Below are 21,382 nucleotides of genomic sequence, written 5' to 3' on the forward strand. Positions count from 1 at the left end.
TGCAATTTGAGCACAAGTGGCTTAACTTGTTTGTGCTTTGTTCAGAGTTATGACATATGAGTGATGTCAACAGTAATGTAAACAGTAGTATGATTCATCATTATCAGAAAAATATTTTATAAACAAAATGTGACTCGGAATACTTGTATGTCCACTTATTATTGACACACATACCTTCTGGTGTCCAAATGGCGATGGGGCCTATCTGTTGATGCACAGTTTGTTTTAGACATGCTTACCTTTTTAGTGCACTTTGCAGGTGTATCTTTGGAGCCTGTAGCTTATTGTTGCATTAGCCATTATCTAGTATTTCACAACTGACCAATTTCTGTCCATAGAGCACTCTTGGTTGGGTATTTTGGGGCTAGCAGAATTTCTTCATGTGAGATTGAGATCAATGTCATGTGATTTTCTTTTTGCCCAGGTGTTCCCTGCTAGATTTTGGTTATGAACTATTTCTAATCACAGAGCACTCTTGGCTGGGTATATTTGGGCTAGCAGAGCTTGGGTTTAAGAAATATACGCTTTTATTTCCTGTTTCTTCAAGATCTGTTAAACGCATATGAACAAGATACAAATCCGATCACTCAAACCACTTTAGGAAGTGAACTGAGACAAATTTGAGCCACTTGTTATAGCCGTGTAAACACATTGGCCTCTGAGACTCATTCAACTACCAAAACCCCTTCCAGTACAACTGAAATACCAGTAATAATTGTTGTATATTCTGTCCCACACAGCAACCGTGTGGGATCCCTTAAATCCCCCAAATCTTATAGGGATATAGTCCAGATGCTAGTTCCATTAAGTGACCAGGTGTAAACAGGGTATTGGCCTGAAAGTCTTGAAAAATGTGCACTAAATTTAAAATAGATTTTTTTTCAGGTGATTCCTGTTGTTCAGGTATGCCCTGCTAGATTTGTAGTCTTGTCTTGAGATTTGGGTTTCACCAGTAAAGACTGCAGTTGTTAAAATAGTATAAACCAACATTAAGACAGATAATTGTATATGGGAGAAAAGCAAGTCTTTTTCCAGCTGAGAAAAGAGGAATTGTGTATGCATTGGGCAGCACCAATATTACAATATAAAATGCCCAGAAATGGAAAGAAACCTCTAGTGGACTCTCAACCAGACATGAGACAGGTTGGCTAAGGAAAGCAACTGTAGCTGATGACAGAAATATCGTTATATCGTAATATGAGCTTTAACAACAACCTCCAGTCCTGAGTGGTCCAGCAGAATAAGACACTGTCACTGACCAGGGGGTCGCTAGTTCCAACCACTGCAATGCTGGCTGCCCCTGGCGTCTGCTGGCCGATGCATCAGCGCTAGGTACGCATGCTTTCCTCCGAGCGCATTGGTTGCCAGATGACGTTGCGTTGGCAGTGGTTTGGATAAGGAGGTGGTGGCTTGCTGAGCAAATGTCCGAGGAGGCTCGTGTTGCTCTTTACCCTCCCAGTGTTGGGTGGTTTGGGTAATTGTCAATTAAACATTGTTGGAGGGATGAAGGTATGACAATCCATCATTCCAGGAAGTCTTTGAAAGCAGAAATATGAAGAATAGCAAACCACTCTTTGGCAAAAAGAATTGAAAGGCCAGACTGAAATTTGATGAAAATTAATTGAGAATTATAAACTAGAAAGGTTCTGCAATTTTCAAAAGGTCCCTTGTTCTGAGTTGCTCTAAATGTGTGATCTAACGTCTAACTTTCAAACTTATGATCTTGAGTGTATAGCAAAAGCAAAACATATGGCCTTGCCATTCCAATGCTTTTAGAGGGGACTGTACCAAAATTGGTGTGCCTGACACCTGCACTCATATCAAATACCAGGCCATTGCCACGTCACTTTGACTGATGGCTTCAGAATGGTTCACTAGCTGCCTGGTCAACAGTAGCCACAGGGTCAGAAACTGGCAATAAGGATTGCTAGTGATAAAGTACTGTTTGTAATTATTCTACAAATCATTTAATATATATGTAAACACGTGTATCTCTAAACAAGGTCTGTTTGTACAAGTACAGAAATAAGTACTGAAAACATTACAAGGGAGTTCAACCTTTTGGCAAATCAGTTGTCATGGTTCACTTGTTTGATTCGCGCCTGTGTAGCAAAACCCAGCAGAACGACATTTCTTCCAAGCCATTTAGAATGGCAGTCTCAGGATGAGAACAGTGCTTAGGAAGTAAATGGTGTTAAAAAGATGATAAATCTGTCTTGATGGAACGATGACACTGTGACTATGCAGCTGGCTGTACTTTAACAGTGTTCCTCTAATTTAAATGCACTTTACCTGCATCATATTTTGCAATGTTTTTTTTTTATGCTCAGGGTTGGTTCAGACTTGGCAGCACCCAGCGCTATTAAAATATACTGGATAGATACACCTAATGGCTGCATACATCAGTTATATTCTACATCAGTTATATTCTACAAGTAGTAGCCCACTCAGAGTCAAAAACTTGGCATCGTGGGAATGCCCCCCCAACAGTATGACTGTTCTTTTGGTTTGTCACATATGTCAATGTAAATGGACACATGAACTTGAACACAAAGTGCAACAATGTATTTTATGCGTTGTTTCTTGGGGGGGGGGGGGCACATTTATTACAGCCCAAAATGTCTAATGCAGATGTGTAGAACCTGGTTCGAGAGGATTTTGAAGGAGGCTGTGTTATTTAAACCTCAGACATTTCGTTTGGTTTGCACTTGATTGTTGAAGTGTGAAAAGTGTGACGAGGCACCATGACTACTGTTGTGGATGCTTACGAGTCTAAAAGGGGATTTAAAAAGAGCTCAAAACAATTAGAAATCCTGGTTTAATGCACTACCACTGTGGCCAGGGGGTCTCGAGTTCAAAACCCGAGCCATACCACATTTGGCATAGCTCTCTCCGGGTGTGTAGATGGCGTTCTCTCTCCCCTCATCACTCATAAGCGATGTTGGCTGGCAGAGGTGTTGGTTAGCTCGGACTGGGGACCTGCTGTTTGCCTCTGAGCGTGTCAGTGCCCACCAATGCCACATCGGTGGCAGTTGGAAAAAGAGGTGGTGGCTGGCTTTGTATGTATCAGAGGAGACACATGTTGGGTCCTTACCCTCCTAGTGGTGGGTTAATTGGTAGTACTAAATTGGGGGGAAAAAATAGGAATAATTGGACAACTAGAAATCAGCCATTCTACCAACTGCCAGCATGGCCAGGTCTGGTCATTCTAGCAAGTTCAGCCCAAAGGAAAACCTCAAGATCCTAAATTACCATCACAGGATCTATAGTTTGCTACACTTGATGTCAAAGTACAGCATCTACCATCAGAAAGAGAAAGTTTAATGGCAGGTGTGCAAGGAGGAAACCATCATAAAGCTGGGAATCGTTTGGCTCAAGGCAGGAATACCCCCCGGGTAGGGTTCCAGGCCATTGCAGGGTACCACACACAGTCAATCCCACTCCCATGTGTTGTGTGTTTTTTTTTGGAAGGAGGTGGGAGGAAACCGCCGTACCCAGAGGAAAACCATTTGACATAAGGAGAACACTTCTCACAGACAGTAACCGGAGTAACCATCAAACCCACAATCCCAGACCCCTGGGGCTGAGTGGCAAATACACCACGTACTGTGCCGTGTGCCTCACACCATCATGTGATTTTATGTAATTTATCTTCACCCACAGCCGCCAGAACATGGCCAGCTGATGGGATTTGCCCCATGTAAGTGTCGAAATGGCCCCACCTTCATCCCAACCATGAAACTTAACCAAGACTTCAGCATTTCAACATTACTACATAATGTCTTTTTAATAGATACGTTTTGCAGCACTTTTACAGTAATGTAAATAAACATCATCATTATGCTCCTAATCTTAGTCTTGGGAAATGAGGCATGGAGAAGCCTTCTGCTCAGGACATTACTAAGAATGATGGCTTGAATCAGTGAAACAAGTGGAAGGGTGCCTACTCTACCGTATACTAGACAAAATACTGATCATATATTAAAGTGCCATGGATATACATTCTTACTCATTTGTCATCTGGTCAGGGAACAGATAGATCATTACTGTGTTTTTTATGTACCTCAGAGTCACTAATGGCTTGAAAATAGTCCACCTGTGGTCAAAAACTGACCACTGAAGAAGGACTAGACGATGGCTAATGATATGCCATCAGTATTGCCCAAAAAAAAGGCAGGTATGGTTAATAAGTGGAGGGCCAGAGACTGTTCATTTATTTTATTTCTAGTCAGAACAATCTAGGGATGTCCCGATGCAATACAATGACTCTGGATCGGGGGCCAATCAAGGGATTTTTAATAGATCAGATATCTGCTATTCCAATCCTAAGGTTTGATGTAGCAGAGCACCATGTTGCGTCCTCTAGGCACCATTAAAAGACTTGGTCCTTAATTGCGCCTCAATTGAACCTCTAATTTTTTGGAAAAAAATATTTGTGACATTATTTCGGTGAGCAAAACAAAACAGAGCTTTATTTGAACCTAAAAAGTGTGTAAATGTTACCAGCTAGCAGCCAAAACAACCTTAAATAGCCTTTCCACCTTAAATAGTGCAGCAATTACATAGAATACTAGTCAGCAGCAGAACGAAACTGCTGTATTATTTAAGGTGGAATGAAAAGTTCGGGGAAGGGGAAAACATTAGCTGAGAGAGAACTTGGAGCCTTGCTGTAAATATTACTCAACAGCAAACAGCTCATAGAGCAGCATACAAAGACTTTTAGTTAATCTGTCAGAAGAGGAGGATTTAAACGCCTCACTCTTCCATAAAATGTTTTTCTATTTTTTGCCATTTTTGTCTGCGCTGCTAAAACCACCCAGGTTGGTTGTGGTTGTGCAACATAAGATATTTTATTGCATTATATCCATTTTGGAAGATCTAGCGTTACTTCTATCATGTCTTTACTTTTGAATTCCACCTGGTTAGAATCCAAATTAATGTAGAAATGCTCTGTTCTACCTGCAAGAGAACCATTCTCCATTCAGAACCGAGGAGGAGGATAACGCACAAACTAAGTGATAAGATTGAGGATTTGTAAAGAAACTGGGAGCTGAATCTGTCAGGTAGGTCAGTCAGATTGGACTGCAAGATATTAAAAATCATAGAGTTTAAACCAGTCATTTAAAAAAAGTTAGAATTGAGTCTGATTATAGAAACTGTTACTTAAAATAGCGATTTTACTGCTGTTTGCTCTTGTGTATTAGCACATCTTACCTAAATTGTGAGGCTGTATCACTTCTAGGAACACAAAGATCGGACCGGATAAGGCAAGGCAAGAGTAGAAAATCCACTCTCATAAAGAAAAGGAAAAGTCCCAGGAACAACAGGAGTTTCCAAAACTGGAGTTTTGAAAATTAAAAAAATTAAAAAAAAAACGAGAAAATTACGCACTTAACGGCGCTGCCAGACCTGGTAGAGCAACAAACTGACCCTAGCAGATAAACAGCGCTTAAATCTTTGACCTTAAAGAGTGAGATCTCATGCTTCAGATCTGAAAATAAATAAATAAAATGCACAACTGTTTCTGTTCAACTTTCCACTCTGAGAAGCAGACTCCACACAGTAGGTCTAAAAGCAGGTGGAGCTAAGCCACATCCACGTTAATGTGTATTTGTGCTGTCTCACTGTTTTGACATTGTCAGTTGCCTTTTTACATTGTCAAATTTGTTGTGATGAATGGACCAGTAGAAATGCTCCAAAATGAATTAAAATATATATATTATATGATTATATATTATTATAAATATATATATATATATATATATATATATATATATATATATATATATATATATATATATATATATTTATTTATTTTTTTTTTTTTTTACATTGTGTTTTTCCTTTTCCTGTAAAGCTGCCTTTTTGTAAATACTAGTCATAACTTTCAATGGAAGTCAAAGTTTTTACGTTGCAGCCATGAGATGTTTTTGCATTTTCCCGAAAAACTAATAACTTATAATTATCCTTTTTGGCTGGAAATGCCTGTGCAGATCGAAATCTAATTATTCAGTTATTTAGCTGATTTTCTTTCTATTGCTAATGATCCAGAATGCACAGTGCATTTTACATCAAAAACCATGACTTCACCCCCTATTTACTTTGTATAAACAAAATTAGAGCAACTATCTAGGCTGTTATAAGTACTAATTGGACTGAATGTGTATACAATCAGTTAAATGCATCCTAAAGAAGTCTTCCAGTATCTACAAGAATGAAATCCTTATTTGCAAACGAAAGCCCAACTTCTACATTTTTTCAAGCAGTGCTCCAGGTAACTTTCAGCCCATATGCTGCACTAATGTTCCAGCAAGATTAGCCAAGAAGTGCCTCTGCCCATGCTAAGGAAAACCCCGCTAACTCGGTGACAGGAGAGTTGTAAAAATGGAAAGAAAGCCAGATCCAGTCTTTGGCAGGAACCTTACTCTGTGTGGTTTTCGTGTTAATGTCCATAATTGACTAATTGGCCTCAGCCAGCTGGAAGTGCAGGCCATTCGGCTTAGGCTTCTAAGCGCTACGTCATCTCCTTTAGAAGCTTCTCGCCGAGAAGGCCTTGTCTCATAATCTCATGGCTAGTTCCAAACAGGCTTTGGAACCAAATCAAAGGGACTCAAACTGTGTCTGTTCACATTCAGAAGCTCGTGGTAATGCGCTGTTAATGAAAATACGGCTATAAATCACCAGACTACTTTGCCTGGCAGGCAAGAGCTTGTTTATGCCACACAAGTAGAGGAACACGGGAGTCAAAGAAGAGTAAAAGTTATCAGAACAGAAGCAGCAGTACCTTGTTTCAGTTTTCATAGCTTAAGGACTGGAGTCTGTGAACTTCCAGCGCATTATGAAAAGTAAAGGCGGTATACTGCTCGGAGTCATGAAGAAAGCACCAAGCTATTTCCATATTTTCTACTGTTGTGTAGAAAAGTGTGGGAGAAACCAGTGTTCTCCCCCCCTCCCCCCTCCTTTCACAACTGTGGGTGTTAAAGTTAACACTAAAGTTACCAAGGCTACTCAACACTACGAATTCCATGTCTGCAGCCAATGCCAAACAATGGCCTACAGCGGCGACGGTAAGTCGGCTGTCAACCTTCCAGAGCAAAAGCTTAGAGCTGACAGCAACATGTAGTCCTTACAGGGGCCATATCCTACATTTCATTATTTCTTCCTGAGCTACAATCATGACACATTTGTGTCGGTTTACATACACTATATGTCCAAATGTTTGTGGACACCCCTTCTAACGAATGCAGCCAGCTACACATCGGACACAGATATGCAAATGCACACACGCAGCTTGTCTAGCCCCCCTATAGGGACGTACTGCCAAGAGAACAGGACTCTCTAGGGCAGAAAAACATCAACCTATTGACACCATGCCTAATGCCAGGTGTAGGCTTGAGGGGTTTAATAAAGCCCTCCAGCATTGAGCTGTGGAGCAGTAGAACTTTGGAATGATGGTTGGTGCTCCATCCAATACTTTTGGGAGGAGTTTGGGATGAGGTGGGGTGGTGATCATCCAACATCACTAATGCTCTCGTCTCTTCATGCAATCAAAGCTCCACAGCTAACTCCAAAACCAGTAGAACGCCTTCCCTCGGCAGTAGAGACTGTGTCCAAATACTTTTGTCTGTATAGTGTTAACTATATATAAGGTGTTAATGCTGGTGATGGTGATGTAATGTACTACAAGTAGTACTACGGGACATCTACGAGAAGAACTCCCAGAACACAGTGAGGTAAGACCATTACTTTTTGCATCAATGTTATTAGTATTTATTTTATTCTATTGGTGTTTTAGTTCCACACTATCCAACAAAACAATATGTGGCCTATAGCAGTGGAACTGTATGCATCCACCCCTGTGCAACTTATTTGGACTGGATTAGACTTTATCTACAATATAATATATATAAATAAAAGATTCTGTAGGTACAATAATAGTTATATGGATGTGGTTTGTTCTAAACTTTAGCAGTGTTTACATTGTTACAGCACTTTCCATGGTCAGTAAAAGCTTCAGAGAAAAAAGGCCAGCAGAACTGAGGCTTATCAACACCAGAAGCTCGTCCTTAACTGCAGCCACTAAACTATAGAAATGTGTTCATTTACTACGCTCTGAGAAGATTGTCTGAATGACCATGGGACTGTTTAGACCGCTCCTGAGTGGCTCTTTAACCAAGATAATAGAGGTCTGGAGCAAGTTCAGGTCAGTGCAGGAGGTGTTTAAAGTTCACAGAAAGCCTGAGGGATGACTCAGACTCTGAATTTGATGATGCCGTAAGATGAGATTCTAAACCTGGCAAGAATGAATGAGCAGGTTTTGGCATTTAAATAGGACTTAGTAAACCACAGAATGCAGCCTGTAATTTGTGCCAACACAGCGCTTTAGGGGTACAATATAATCCCATAACTACTGCTCTATTTGTGATTTGGGAGTCGTTTCATGGAACAGTCAACCTCCCTGAGATTTAAAAGCCAGAATAATTAGACTAACTCTGATATATCTCTGTCACAAATCCTAGGTCCTGCAGACAATATAAAAGACAACACTGACTCATGTCAAATGTGACCCCTGGCTAAATGTGCTGAAACGCTGAGCGCTCTGAAGCTGCTGCCTAAATGGACCACTTTAAAAGACATCTGCTCAGACATTCAGGCAAAGCGGCTTTCCCCTTCTGACAGGAGTCATTTATAAGACCGATTTCTGCAACTCAGTTTCTTTTCATGGACACTTTTGTTTGTTTTTGGGTGGCATGGTGTTGCTAGTAACAAAAACAACTGATACCAAAGCAAAAAAAAGTAAAAGGATCATTTTTAGAACATTTTTAGCAGAATGTGATTAGTGGCAAAAATGCTTATTACACACCACTGTGTGTTATTCAGTAACTACAGGGACTTCTGTACAAACTAGTGGGGCTGTTCTTTGGTAATAGAAGTTTGAATGAATACTTTGGGCCCGCCAGCAGTCTATAGGCTGTTTAAGGGGTTATGGTTCCTTCACAATTACCATCAGTAGAACCTCTGACAAGGTGGAACATAAGTAGATGATACTTACACAAATGATCCTTTATCTCCTATTTAGTGAAATGGCCAAACCTGATTTTAATAACTGAAATATTCCAATGCATACTGTTTTTTGCAGTGTACAAAACAATGAAAAAGCAGAGCCAGAAACCGAGCAGTGTATTTTGTAGATGCTCCACAGTCCACAGAAATCTCCAATCCTTATGAGGCAAAATTCATGCAAATCTAAGTGGTAGCTGATTTTGGTGAAGAAAAGAATCTTCTCTGAATACGTCTGGAAATGGGACCAGCTTTACCATGCTCGAGCTGCTGCTGTGGAGACTTTCAGATCATCCTCATCCAGATAAGCGACATGACTCACGTAAGAGGCATATTTATCATTTTAAACAACAAGGTTTGGAAGAGTTTGCATGTATGCAATTTTACTGGGAGAACATGGCAACATAGTAAAAGCATATCCACCACATGGGACAGAACAGCAACCACACATGAACCACCTGGGATACCACAGCAACTACTTGAGATACTGTAAACAAGCTCTAGTTTGGATTGATCTGTCCACAGAACATTTTTCCAATAGGCTTCTGTCTTATCCGCCTTGAGCTAATGCCAGATGCACAGGTTCTTCCTTGCTATCCTGCCACACTTTTTTTGTTCCCCTTTAAAATGTTTCATATTCTTGCATAATTTTGACCTGAAATTAGATCTTAATTTTATAGCTAAAACTACATAAGAGAAAACATACATACATTGTTTGAAAAATACTGCAAAAACATTATATATGTAACATTCATTCATCGAGGATAATTATCCAATATTAAAAAATATCGATGGTGGAAATATGAAGTATGTTCTAGAGTTTGAGTTCATTTAATGGGGTAATTGAGATCAAGTGATTAAGTCAAGAACATGAGCCTCTCATGTTTTAAGAACTAAACTTGTCAATCTAGTATAGAACATTTCTATTCTTGAAAGATTCTTGAAATATTTCTATATAGGGATTCTTATAAAAAAAAGCATCAGACAATCACACCCAGCTATATCTCACACTCCAGGTTTTGAGATCAGTTCTTCGAGCCTGGTTTGTGGTAGAGGCAGAGGAACCCACTAAACAAAACTATTGTATCCGAAGGAGCAAGATGAAGTGGAAAGGACTGAAAAGGCCATTTTTCAAACTTTAAGAGGATGCCTACTTTAAAAGACTGAGACGAACCCATGCAAGCGAGATAAACTCACAAGCAGCAAAGCGCTTTGTAGTCTGAAGTCACTGCCTTAGTCTCTCCAAGCTTGACTCAGCAAGTTCAGAGGTGGACGCTGAAATGTCCAGAGACTCTCTGAACCCCCAGTGAGTAATTAGACTATGCCTACTGCAGCCATAGTTGTTGGTGGGATTATTAACATTTAAATATGCGAGGTATGATAAATTGAAAAAAATGACTGAAGCCGACTTGTGCAATGTGCATGTTTTCTATAAGTGAACATGGGACCTTTCCAGGGAACCTATAATTACCTACTATATATCTACTGCTAGCTGAGCAGCTGAAATCAACTAGAAATTTCATGGCAGGTTAGGAGAACCTGTATTATGATCTTATGGTGGACCATTTCTATTGGTTAGCTCTCAAGGTAGCCATTTTCAGCTGATTTTACCCATTTTCTCCCAAATTTGGAATGCCAATTACTCATCCCATTCATAGTCTCCCCCAATCACACACTGTGCTCCATGCAGAGCAAAGGCCCCGCCTCTTTTTTTCTGAACTGCTGCAGATACAGTGTCACCAGGCAACCAGTGCGCTCTGAGGAAAGCAGACTATGATGCATTGGCAGGCATTGTACTGGAGGGATGTAGGGATAAAGTGCCACCTACCTACCCTGCAGAGAGCAAGACCAATTGCGCTCTCTCAGGACCCCGTCCGCTGATTGATTTTTTTTTTTTTTTTTATAATAAACCATTTAATGATTTTGATTCACTGTGCATAGCTTTGGAACATTTAAGCAGAGTTAAATAATAAACTAATATAAATAACTAAATATAAATTAATATTAAAAATACAACAAAATGTTAATGATGTGGGCATGTGCATTAACTGTTGGGCCTAGTCCACACGTACAGATATTGAAACACTTGCATGAGAATGCGTGAACAGCAGGGGACGCTTACAACTACAAAGATTGTCTTAGTGTTCAAACAGCAGGTCTCAATAACTCCATCTCACAGATTAAAAACCTGATCTGTACCAGAAAAACAAAGCTTAGCACATTCAAGAACAGAGGGGAAAAAATACAGCGCATCCAACCATAAAAGAAACATGGTGCAACGGTTATACAGTGATTGAAAATACAGCAGTACACAAAGCTCTGACTAAACACTGATTTCAAAACTGAGGTCAGCAACACATTTGTTTTACTAGAGGGTTAAACTAAACTAGACATGGACTAAAGTGCAGTGTCAATGGTATTTCCTTATTATATTGGCATTAGTGAAGTATGTAAGTATGTATGGACTATTTAACGGTTTTAATGTCTACTATTATTATAAGGTAAAGGTGAACGTATTTGTCACTGTACAGTGTGCACTGTACAGTGAAATGTGTCCTCCGCATTTAACCCATCTGGTAGTGAACACACACTCACACACACACACACACCCAGAGCGGTGGGCAGCCAACTCCAGCGCCCGGGGAGCAGAGAGGGTAAAGGGCCTTGCCCAAGGACCCAACAGCAGCAGCTTGCCGAGCCCGGGAATCGAACCCACAACCCTGTTATCGATATCCCGGCGCTCTAACCGCTGAGCCACCACTGCAAATAAATTTTACAAATGTTTAATAGAGTAGGTATGTTGAAAGTATACACTACATCAGTCATTTCTGAAATCCAGCAATCAAGGATATATATATATATATATATATATATATATATATCCTGCAAACACCTACCATTTCCATCTGCATTTGGACCATTTTCTAAGCTCTTGCTTAACTGACAAGCCACTAATAGCCTGTTTGCGCCCTGTTTTTTAATTTAATTCATTTATTTATTTATTTATTTTTATTTTTATTTTATTGTATTTTTTTTTTGACCACCTGTTGTCTTTTTGAAGTGTGCATGTTTGGCCTGGCATTAAAACCTGCCCCTGTTGTGCTCAAGTATCCCGCTTCTGTGAGGGATTCATTACAACATGACCTAACTGGAGGTGAGCTCCAAGAATCCAAGAATCTCCTCACCCTCTTTAAATCAGTGCATCTGACCCAAATCAGAATAATGCCAAAAAGACACACATGGTGTGTGACCCACAGTGCTTCCATCTACTGCTTGGCCAACGAAAAAAAAGCAGTGTTCTGCTTGACTGAGCTTTTCCTGAGAAGCTTGCAGTCTTCTGGGAAGTTTTTTTTTTTTTTTTTTTTCCCCTTCAGCTTCAGCAGCACTGCAGTCGTCTTGATTAATTGAAATACTTAATTTGTCATTAAGCTTGATTAATTCCATTAATCTATCAAGTCTGCAGTCATTCTGTAATGTCACTGATAATCGATTACTCACCATGGCAACTGGTGTAGAAGAGGCGTTTTGAAGATCTAGGTCTGTTCCTCGAACTCTTTCATACACTTATGTGCGGCTGCGAGAGAATTTCCATTTCCACAAACTCTGAATATTAAATATTTCGCCGCATACTTCCAGTAATAGTGATTTGAAATATGCTCTTCCTGTTGGACTGTCCGCAGAAACTACTGAGCGAATCCATTTCCCTTCCAAAACCATGAGTCAGCTCTGAAAGTTGTTTCGGACTAATCGTTAAGTCTCAGCCCGGCCAAATATCGCCCTCGGTTTAGCATAGCGGCAAAAAACAGTTCGATAGCGTTCTCTGCAACACAAATAACACAGTAGTAAGCAACTGTATAAATGCCATGTCAAATTAAGTGTGGATAGAGCAGTCAAATGCAAACTAACACCAATTAGCAGACTTACAGCAAAGAAGAAACGCTCTTCGCTCCAAGCAGTGCCACCATTTGCTAATGCGTGCCTTGATAGGAAGCCATTGATTTTTTATCTCGCCCACAGCCTTACTCTTATCTCAGCACGCTCTTCCCCACACCCTCCCTAAATATGTAATCGATGATCAATTTCACCAGGATTTTGCAGCCTTGGCAGCAGGGAGCCAAGCAAAATGCCCCGTAGCCTGTTGTTCTGTTTAGAGCCTTTTTGTTAGGGGAGAATAAACAAGAGTAAATCCACTTTCAGCCCTGGATGCGGAGGCCACATTTTGATGAGTTGAGGACTGCACTAGCCTTAGCGAAGCTTCCGAGGCGATGTGTGGAGGCAGAGAGAGGTCACACAAAAGGGCTAACAGTGCCCATTCTACTCTAACTAACTACTCAGCTAACTGCTCTGAAGGGGAAAAAAAATCCCAGCTCTTTTCACAGCAGGCCATTCTAGTTGTGGCATTTTCACAAAAGTGTAGCATATGGCAGAATATCGTCACATATAGCACATAGCTTATTTGTAGCTTTGCAAATATCACTGGTTCATGTTAGCAATATAAACTGGCTGTCAGATAAGACCTAGGGCCTAGCAGTGTTCAATAGACTTTCCTCACTTTTTTTGTCAATGCTAACACATGCTTATAGAAAAGTTACAGCAAATAAAGTTAGCAGTGGTTGTCACTTTCTTAGCTTTACCTTATTTGTATTTTTTTTTTAATGGTACAAGATCATTGGTTAACAATATAAAATGGCGGGCAGGTAACCAAATTGACACCGAAGACCTAGCAGTGTTCAACACCTTTACAAGACATTAGGCCCTATTTTAGCAATCTTTTGGCGAGCCGTGCAGCTTGATTAACAATTGGAAAAGTACGCCTTGCACGGCTTAAAACGTCTTTTCATTAATAATGGGTGTGTGCAATAAACCAATCGGCGTGTCACTTGCTGCTACCTTTAAGAGTTGGGCACGCTCCTCTGTTGACAATTCACTGCCAAGATAGCGTTGATGTCTGCCTAAGTTGTTTTCAGTCAGTGGCACTCTTGTGTTCTCCATTGCTAAGATAGCAATACGCCAGAAATTTACCTGAACACACCATTTCGAGACCATCACACCCATCTGCCTAGACCAAAAGATAGCAATGAGCATTGCACAGGGTGCTTACATGTAGCACATAAATTTGCTTTGTGCTAGCATATCACTGGTTAATGTTACAAATATAGACTGGCTGTCAGACACACCAACTGACATAGAAGTCTGAGCAGTGATGGATGACATTTCAGCATCATTCTCCTTTTTCCACGGGTATTTTCTTGTACGTTAGTTCAGTAAAAGTCCAGTTTTTCACTTTTTCTTTGGAAAACTGTCAACAGATGACTTCCTTCCTTTTGTAAACCTACAAAATACACCAACTGCATATGTTCAGGGTTCTTGATTAAAATAGCCAATGCCGGTTTCACGAGGTGTTTCTCATATTTTCTTTCCTGACAATATGTTCCCATTAGTTCCAAAGCACGCCTATGTCCAAGTGTGATTTGAGCACGGGGAAGCTAACTGTACATTCTACAGGCCACCCCGCTCATGTTTGTGCCTATACCTCTTCCATTTGCAAATGCATAATTTCTGTCTAAAAAAAAAAATTAAACACTGCATGATTGCACAAGGGGGGGGGGGTATAAAAAGCATGGCTAGTTAGCACATAATGCATTATGTTTACAATGCGTTAAATGTTCCCCCTTTGCTTTCGTTCACTGCTGGCCGCATTAGCTGGTGGGTTAGGTATTTCTCTAAGAGGCTCGAGGACAATGAACCAAAATATGCTTTATTTTGCGAAGGTTTTGAATGTAAAACCGACAGGGACATTGTTTTCTTATGCACTTTGTGGGAAACATCTGGCCATAATGGGATGACTCCAAACATCTGTGCAGTCAGTTCTAGTTTATTTTATATTTATTTATGTATTTATTTTTTAACAGCACACCAAGCATCAGAGCAACTAGTAGCTGCTTGTAGTCTGTGAGAGATGACACTTGCCTCAGGGCTGCTTGAGAGTTATCAGTTACCTTAATGAACAGTGAGTGAGGAGCCTGACAATGGCACTCAGGCGGTAGGAGACAAGAAAGGGTTTGTCAGGGCTCTGCGGTAAAGAAGTAAACAGCAAAAAAAAAAAAAAAAAAAACCCTTAGTCATGCTTTCCAGACGTGGAACTCTCCTTGTATATCTACTTTAGCACACTCTTATGCCCAGTGTGATCCCTCTTCAGATGTCTGACCAAAAGCACAGCGAAAGTCATAAGGATGCCCGAGGACTGTACTCTGTGCCGCCTTGTTAAGGTTTAAAATCTTGCTGCTGCTGTTCATTCAACTTCAGTTTAAATTGATCCTTGATTGTTTACTCACCATGTTGTTTTTTGTTTTGTTTTGTTTTTTTGCTCACAATCATTCTAGCCTGAATAGCACTTCTCACAATTTCACCACCAGACTGTCCTTATAGTGGTCCTTGTGGCTATTTAGACATGTATTTATATATCAGCATGTATATAAATGTATATAATTGTAATGGTAGTGTATGGTGGCCCTGTCAGGTCTCCAAAAGAAATCTAAAGAGATCTGACCTTATGTCAGCTTTTGGATTAAGTAAGATTATCGAAACTACTAGTTCAGACCATGCCTTCAGCTCATTATGATTTGGGAGAAGACTGTAAGAGATGGGGGGTGAACTCTGAGGCATTTGGGCTGGAGTTCAAGTGGCTTCTGCACAGTAGCTTCTGTCACTTGAAGCCAGCCCACAACCCCCCATCCCTCCCCCCCCCCTTCTGACAAGTGGAGCTAGAAATGAGAGATGACAGGGTTAAAATGGAGAAGATGGGGTGGTGGAAGGTTGCGAAGACTTGGTTGTAGATACGTGAACAATGCAGATATGGAATTTATAGGACATTAGATTGAGAGGAAAGGCTTCAGGCATGTTCCTCCTGCCAAAGGTTAGCTTTATTGAAACAACTGTCTCTAGTGTCCAGGAAAGGCTTCCTACCAGATGTTGAAGCATGGCTGTTGGATTTTTGCATTCCATGACAAGCACATAAGTGAGATCAGGATGTTGGATGATGCCCACCCCACCTCATCCCCAACTCCCTAGCTCATCCCCAACTCCTTGGCTCGTCCCAAAAGTATTGGTTGGAGCATCAACCATAATCCTAGAGAACATGGTTCCACTGCTAGACAAGCTGTGTGAGTGCATTTGCACATCTGTGTCAGCAATGGATGCCTAAATACTACCTCAGTAGGTAGATAGACATATCTGTCTGTAGGTGCAGTATGATGGTATCTAGAAAAATAGGGCGAGGACCCCCCCCACCCCCCCACCCCACTTGGACCCAAGCCACATGTTAAATGTCTTGCATTAAACTTGAGTCTAAAAAAAAAAAGTCTAAGAAAACAAAAAACATTGCTGTGGTCATGTGCAATGCTGGTGAAATATAGAGTAAAGGTTTTGTAGGCATTGCATTGTCAGAAGTAGACTTACTGTGAAGTCCATGGCAACTGCCACAATGTTGTTGTTGTTGTTGGCCCACTTAACTAATGCCAAGTACTTGACCAATATGCCAGTGCACCGATCCCTTGGAAAAGATAAAGTGCCAAAAACATTAGGCTATTACCCCAGAGTAACAGAAAAGTTAAACTCCCTCCAGCCCTGCAGCTAGTTAATAGAAGAGCTCTCCAGAGTCGTCCTAACCACAGTCTGGGGGTGGAAATCAGGAAAAGTAGCACAGCAGTCAGCACTGTAATGTCATTTTCCTGCAGCTTGTAGTGGTTTTCCTATAGAATTGTCTGTCAGAGCATAGCACTACACATAAGCTATGGTGTGCCGTGGTTTTGGTAAGTTACAGATCACATTTATTTAAAACGTACCAAAGCTTCAAATGGACTAACTGCCTATGGAAACTGCAGATTAACAAGGTATGCTAGAGCTAGCCTTATAGTTAATCCAGTGAGTAAGACTTGCACTGAAGAGACTCAAGACTTGATGTGGACTCCCAGAGACTCAACTCACTTGCATGAAGGGACCAGTGAACATTTCAAGACTATATCAAGACAGCACTACATGGTAGGTAACAGACCAATAAGGTGAACTGATTTTAATGGAGATGCCTTCATCATGAGATATTGACAGTCAAAGAATGTCTCTTGGCCATCCTATATTGTGGTAGGAACTGTACTATAACTGTCTATAACTGCAACTTCTAATGGCTAATCCAACCTAAAGGGTAGAGGAAGTCAAACAGGTGTGGAAAAACTGGCTCCTGGTGTGTTCTGTCTTCTTACTCGCAAACCATCCAATGCTACTTGCTGCCCTTCTTCCCTCGAGAGAACTTGCTGACCCACCAAGCACTGTAGTCATACGGTGCATCCAAGGGTACTAATGGGCTGCCAGTCATACAGAGCTGAAGGAATGATGCGTAATAGGAAGCGGTGACGATACCTGTAGCCACTGGGACTGATCACTGTGTCCAGCTGTCCAGGCGTTGACCTTGCCCTGCTTGTCCAGTCGAGCTTTGCCAGGCTCCCAGGTGAACATGTCCATGTTGAGTGTTCGGAAAATGCTGGATGCTGTGATCTGGTAGTCCTGAATGTGGCCGGATTTCATCCCCAGTGGTTCGGAGCATCCTGCAGAGTTAAACAGCTTATAATTAGCTTAGGGTCTCAACTGTATTGTGAGAAGCTGAATGTCAAGCACAGAAATGGACTCACACTTCAGGAGGTGTTGCAGTCATTTTACTACATTCTAAAGGGTAATCATGTGGCTCTGTGCAAGAAGCAAACGGTCACTCTTGGGGTCAAGTGCATGCAGCTTGGTTAATTGGGCATTCAGGTCTAAAACATTTTGCGTTATTAGCCAAGTGATCTAATTCTGCTCTCAAGAATATTACATCCCTCAGCCTCAACCATCAGCTTGGAAAGGTTGTATGATTTTCTACAGTTTGTCTACTTTGTATGTAGCTGTTTGCACTAAACCAGTCAAACAAACTGCCACTTTTAAGGATGACTGTAGTCTTAGAATGATTCAACCTTTCAAACAGAACCCCTCATAAAAAGACACATTTGCAAAGCAAGTGGCAAACTAAGGGCTTGATTAGTTGCGTCAGGTGTGCTTGAGATTGAAACACATCAAATACCTGGACAGGCTAGGGGTTTGTTGATGGTGACACTTGACTGCATGTTCGAAAGAGTTCTCTTAAACCTTTGAGAACTTTACCAGCCTGAAGGTTTGAACATTTTTCTAATAAACCTAATTACCATTGGATATTGTCATTTTTGTCATTTTTGCAGCTGAACGATTCTGGTTCTGGAGGGCTGGACTCCTGCACGGCTTTGTGCTTTTTCTGCTCAAGCCCACCTGATTCAACTCCCCTGTTAATTGCCAGGTTTATTAGGTCTGTTACAGCAGGAGAATCAGCAACCCCATGCTCTAGAGATTGTGTGTAATAGTTTCTAATACTTTTAATCGTTGCTGTATGTAACAAAAGAATAGACCTCTAGTTAGCAGTGTGTGCAGGATAGAGTGGGCTTGGAAAACAGCCCAGACAATATATCATTTCAATAATTTAGCTGGAATTAAACATCCACAGATGTATCATTATGAGCAAAAATACCTCAAATAAAGCCCTGGTATTCAGAAGAGGCATGATTTACCCTCAAATGAAACATTGCTGTAATCTGAATGATTTGATGCAATGTTTAATGATTGACCAGTTGCTTAGGCTGATTGTATAGTAGTAATATAGGCTGAAGTGCTATAGTTAAGGTTAAAGATCATGGTTAAATGGTGAATTATGGTCAAAATAGTAAAAACATTCATGTTTAGCAGGAACTTAACATGGCAAAAATTAATAATACACATTAAAGCTCTGTTTATGTTTATTTGGGTATATTATTGCTGTTACACAAACCATGTAACTCTTTTTGCCATTTTTCACTATATATACATCTGGCAGTTGCCTTTTACATTGTGTCAAAACTTCACAATGAGTGGACCAATAGAAATGACTTGGAATAAAATCTTTGTACACAGACATCCACAGTGTTTTCCTTATTCTGAAAGTTTTCATTTTCGAGGTATGAGGCCCGGGCCAGGCTGGGTCGGGCCATGGAGTAATTTCTGCAGAAACAAGCCGCCGAAAAAATATAAATGCAGCCTAACCTGAGAGTTCACAGCCCAGCAGCTCCATGCGCAGGGTGCAGTGTCTCCGGCAGACCTGTGGGTAGATCCTCACATACTGGGCCTCAATGGGCGGCGTGAATGAGTTGGCCGAGGGAGTGTTGTTATCGACATTTCCCCGGAAGATCTGCATGTGGTCAGCCAGAGAGAGAAAGAGATTTCAATGTTCATTATAAAGATGCCACAATTATTACTGTGGTCACAGATCTAAGGACTGTGCTACAGCGAAAAACAATTTGCCAGTGCAATAAGAACCATCCTGATGGCACCTTTTTAAAAACACCAGGCATCGACACTGTAGATATTGTTGGTTCCTTTGCAGCTCTAACAGCATGTTTGGAGCTCTGCAGTTATTAAGGACTTTTCCACACTATGCTTCTTAGCACTTGGTGACCCCACTCTGAGCTGCTGTGGTTCCTAAACATTTCCACGTTTCAATAATGGCACTCACAGTTGATCATGAAATATCAAGGAATAGAGGTTTTTGGGGCCAATACTGATTGCTGAGTGTCTGCCAGTACAATCGACTGATTGATCTCAGGATGAAATGCACTTTACTACTTGGAATTAACAGCATTTAAAGTGTTCCACAGAACACAGAATTGCACTGTGCAGAATTGCACTGTGGAGCTCAGGGCTGCTAAAAACTCCATCACTTTGGACGAGATTCCTTTAGCTTTCTGACTGTTGCTGCGGTACTTCATCATCATTACACATTCTGGCAATAAGTGAATTTGAGTCACATGTGGTCAAAAAAAACAACAAAAAAAAAACAACAGACTGGCACATGGACTGGAGTACAACATTGGTTTTAATAGGGTTCTGCAGCCGTGCACAAGCTCAGTAGGTCCATCTAGCCTCACGCAGAGCTGCTGTAATTCTTAACTTAACAACAACTTAACTTAACTCCCAGGATCAGCGAAGAAATTTCACAAGCTGACTTGTAGCAGCGCTGGCAACCAATTACAGAATTACATCTCTTTAGAACCACCCATTCTTTCACTAACATCTGTAAAGGCAGACTGCATGGCTTGGTGCTTCACTTAATACACCTGTGGCAATAAAACACCTGAATTTAATGATTAAGAGAGGTGTCCCAATACTTTTTTACTCCCAATACCTTCCACATTTGTTCTGATGTCTTCATTGTTGATATTAACTTTAATATGGAAATTGTTATGCGACAGGAAGGTGTGACCTCATATACTCCCAGTACATATATTTCCCAATACTTTGCTGTCATAGAGAAGAACAACTTCATCCAAGTTCACCCAGTGCCCAGCACACAACGATCGAACAAATAAAACTGACACAGGACAAGAAAAAGGACATCCTAGACAAAAGCAGACAATGATGCAGCAGAGAGTAGCCATCTCCACCCAAAGTCATTAGAGGAGATCATAAAAAAAATAACAACAAAAAAAGCTACGAGTGGGAATTGAGTGCGGGTAATCGAAAACGAAGGGAGGGGTTCTGTCAAAAATGATGGAGCATTGCATGTCCTCAGCGGCCCCCGTGGCTCTCCTTCATCCCCAAACAGTATAAAAAATCCAATCTGAAGAGCTATTAAAACAAGGGTTGGGGGGGGGGGGGGTGGAAGGGTCTGAAGTGGAGTTGGGGACTAGCAGGGACGCTAATTAAAAAGGCATCTCACCATATCCTCGTCCGTGCCCTTGACTTTGTACGTCCTCCAGGTCTTTCCGTCGTCGCTGGAGGCCACTTTGTAGGACTTGACGTACTCTGGGCTGCCGATGCGCTTGGCCCCCTGGGTTATCAGCCCTGTGACCCGCATCCTTCTCTGCAGGTTAATCTGGGCACAGAAAGAGAAAGGGGAGAGAAAGAGAGAGAGAGAGAGAGAGAGAGAGAGAGAGAGAGAGAGAGAGAGGTAATCAGTGGTGACCTTCTCACGTAGGCTCACCAAAGGGCAGAAAAGAAATAGAGAGAGAGACAGCGATTAGTGCAACGAGGTAAATGTGGCCTTAAGTCCCGTACCTGTATATTTGCTGCCTGTCTACAGACTTTTTTTACCTGAAAAATGCTGACTGTTTACTAATAATTTATACAGATTTTAGACATGGTGGCACAACCACAAAACACTAAGCCTTTTACATTATTATTATCTATCCTCAACAAAGTGTTCATTAAAGATAAGGCTACTTTTCATAGAGTT

At 41.0% G+C, this 21,382-nt stretch overlaps 1 protein-coding gene across 6 annotated transcripts in view; it reads right to left on the reverse strand.

Moving 5' to 3' along the window:
- Nucleotides 1-21,382, reverse strand: part of edil3a (EGF-like repeats and discoidin I-like domains 3a) — a 243,439-nt gene that overhangs the window by 46,436 nt on the left and 175,621 nt on the right. For all 6 annotated transcript variants that reach the window (XM_072664773.1, XM_072664772.1, XM_072664771.1 and 3 more), the window contains 3 exons: nt 20,867-21,022; nt 19,195-19,339; nt 17,476-17,660 (listed from right to left, as the gene is read on the reverse strand). In XM_072664773.1, coding sequence (XP_072520874.1) covers nt 17,476-17,660; nt 19,195-19,339; nt 20,867-21,022 — 486 coding nt within the window. The remainder of the gene's footprint in view (nt 1-17,475; nt 17,661-19,194; nt 19,340-20,866; nt 21,023-21,382) is intronic.

The sequence above is a fragment of the Salminus brasiliensis genome, chromosome 20 (assembly GCF_030463535.1).
Source record: "Salminus brasiliensis chromosome 20, fSalBra1.hap2, whole genome shotgun sequence".
Taxonomy (NCBI): Eukaryota; Metazoa; Chordata; class Actinopteri; order Characiformes; family Bryconidae; genus Salminus; species Salminus brasiliensis.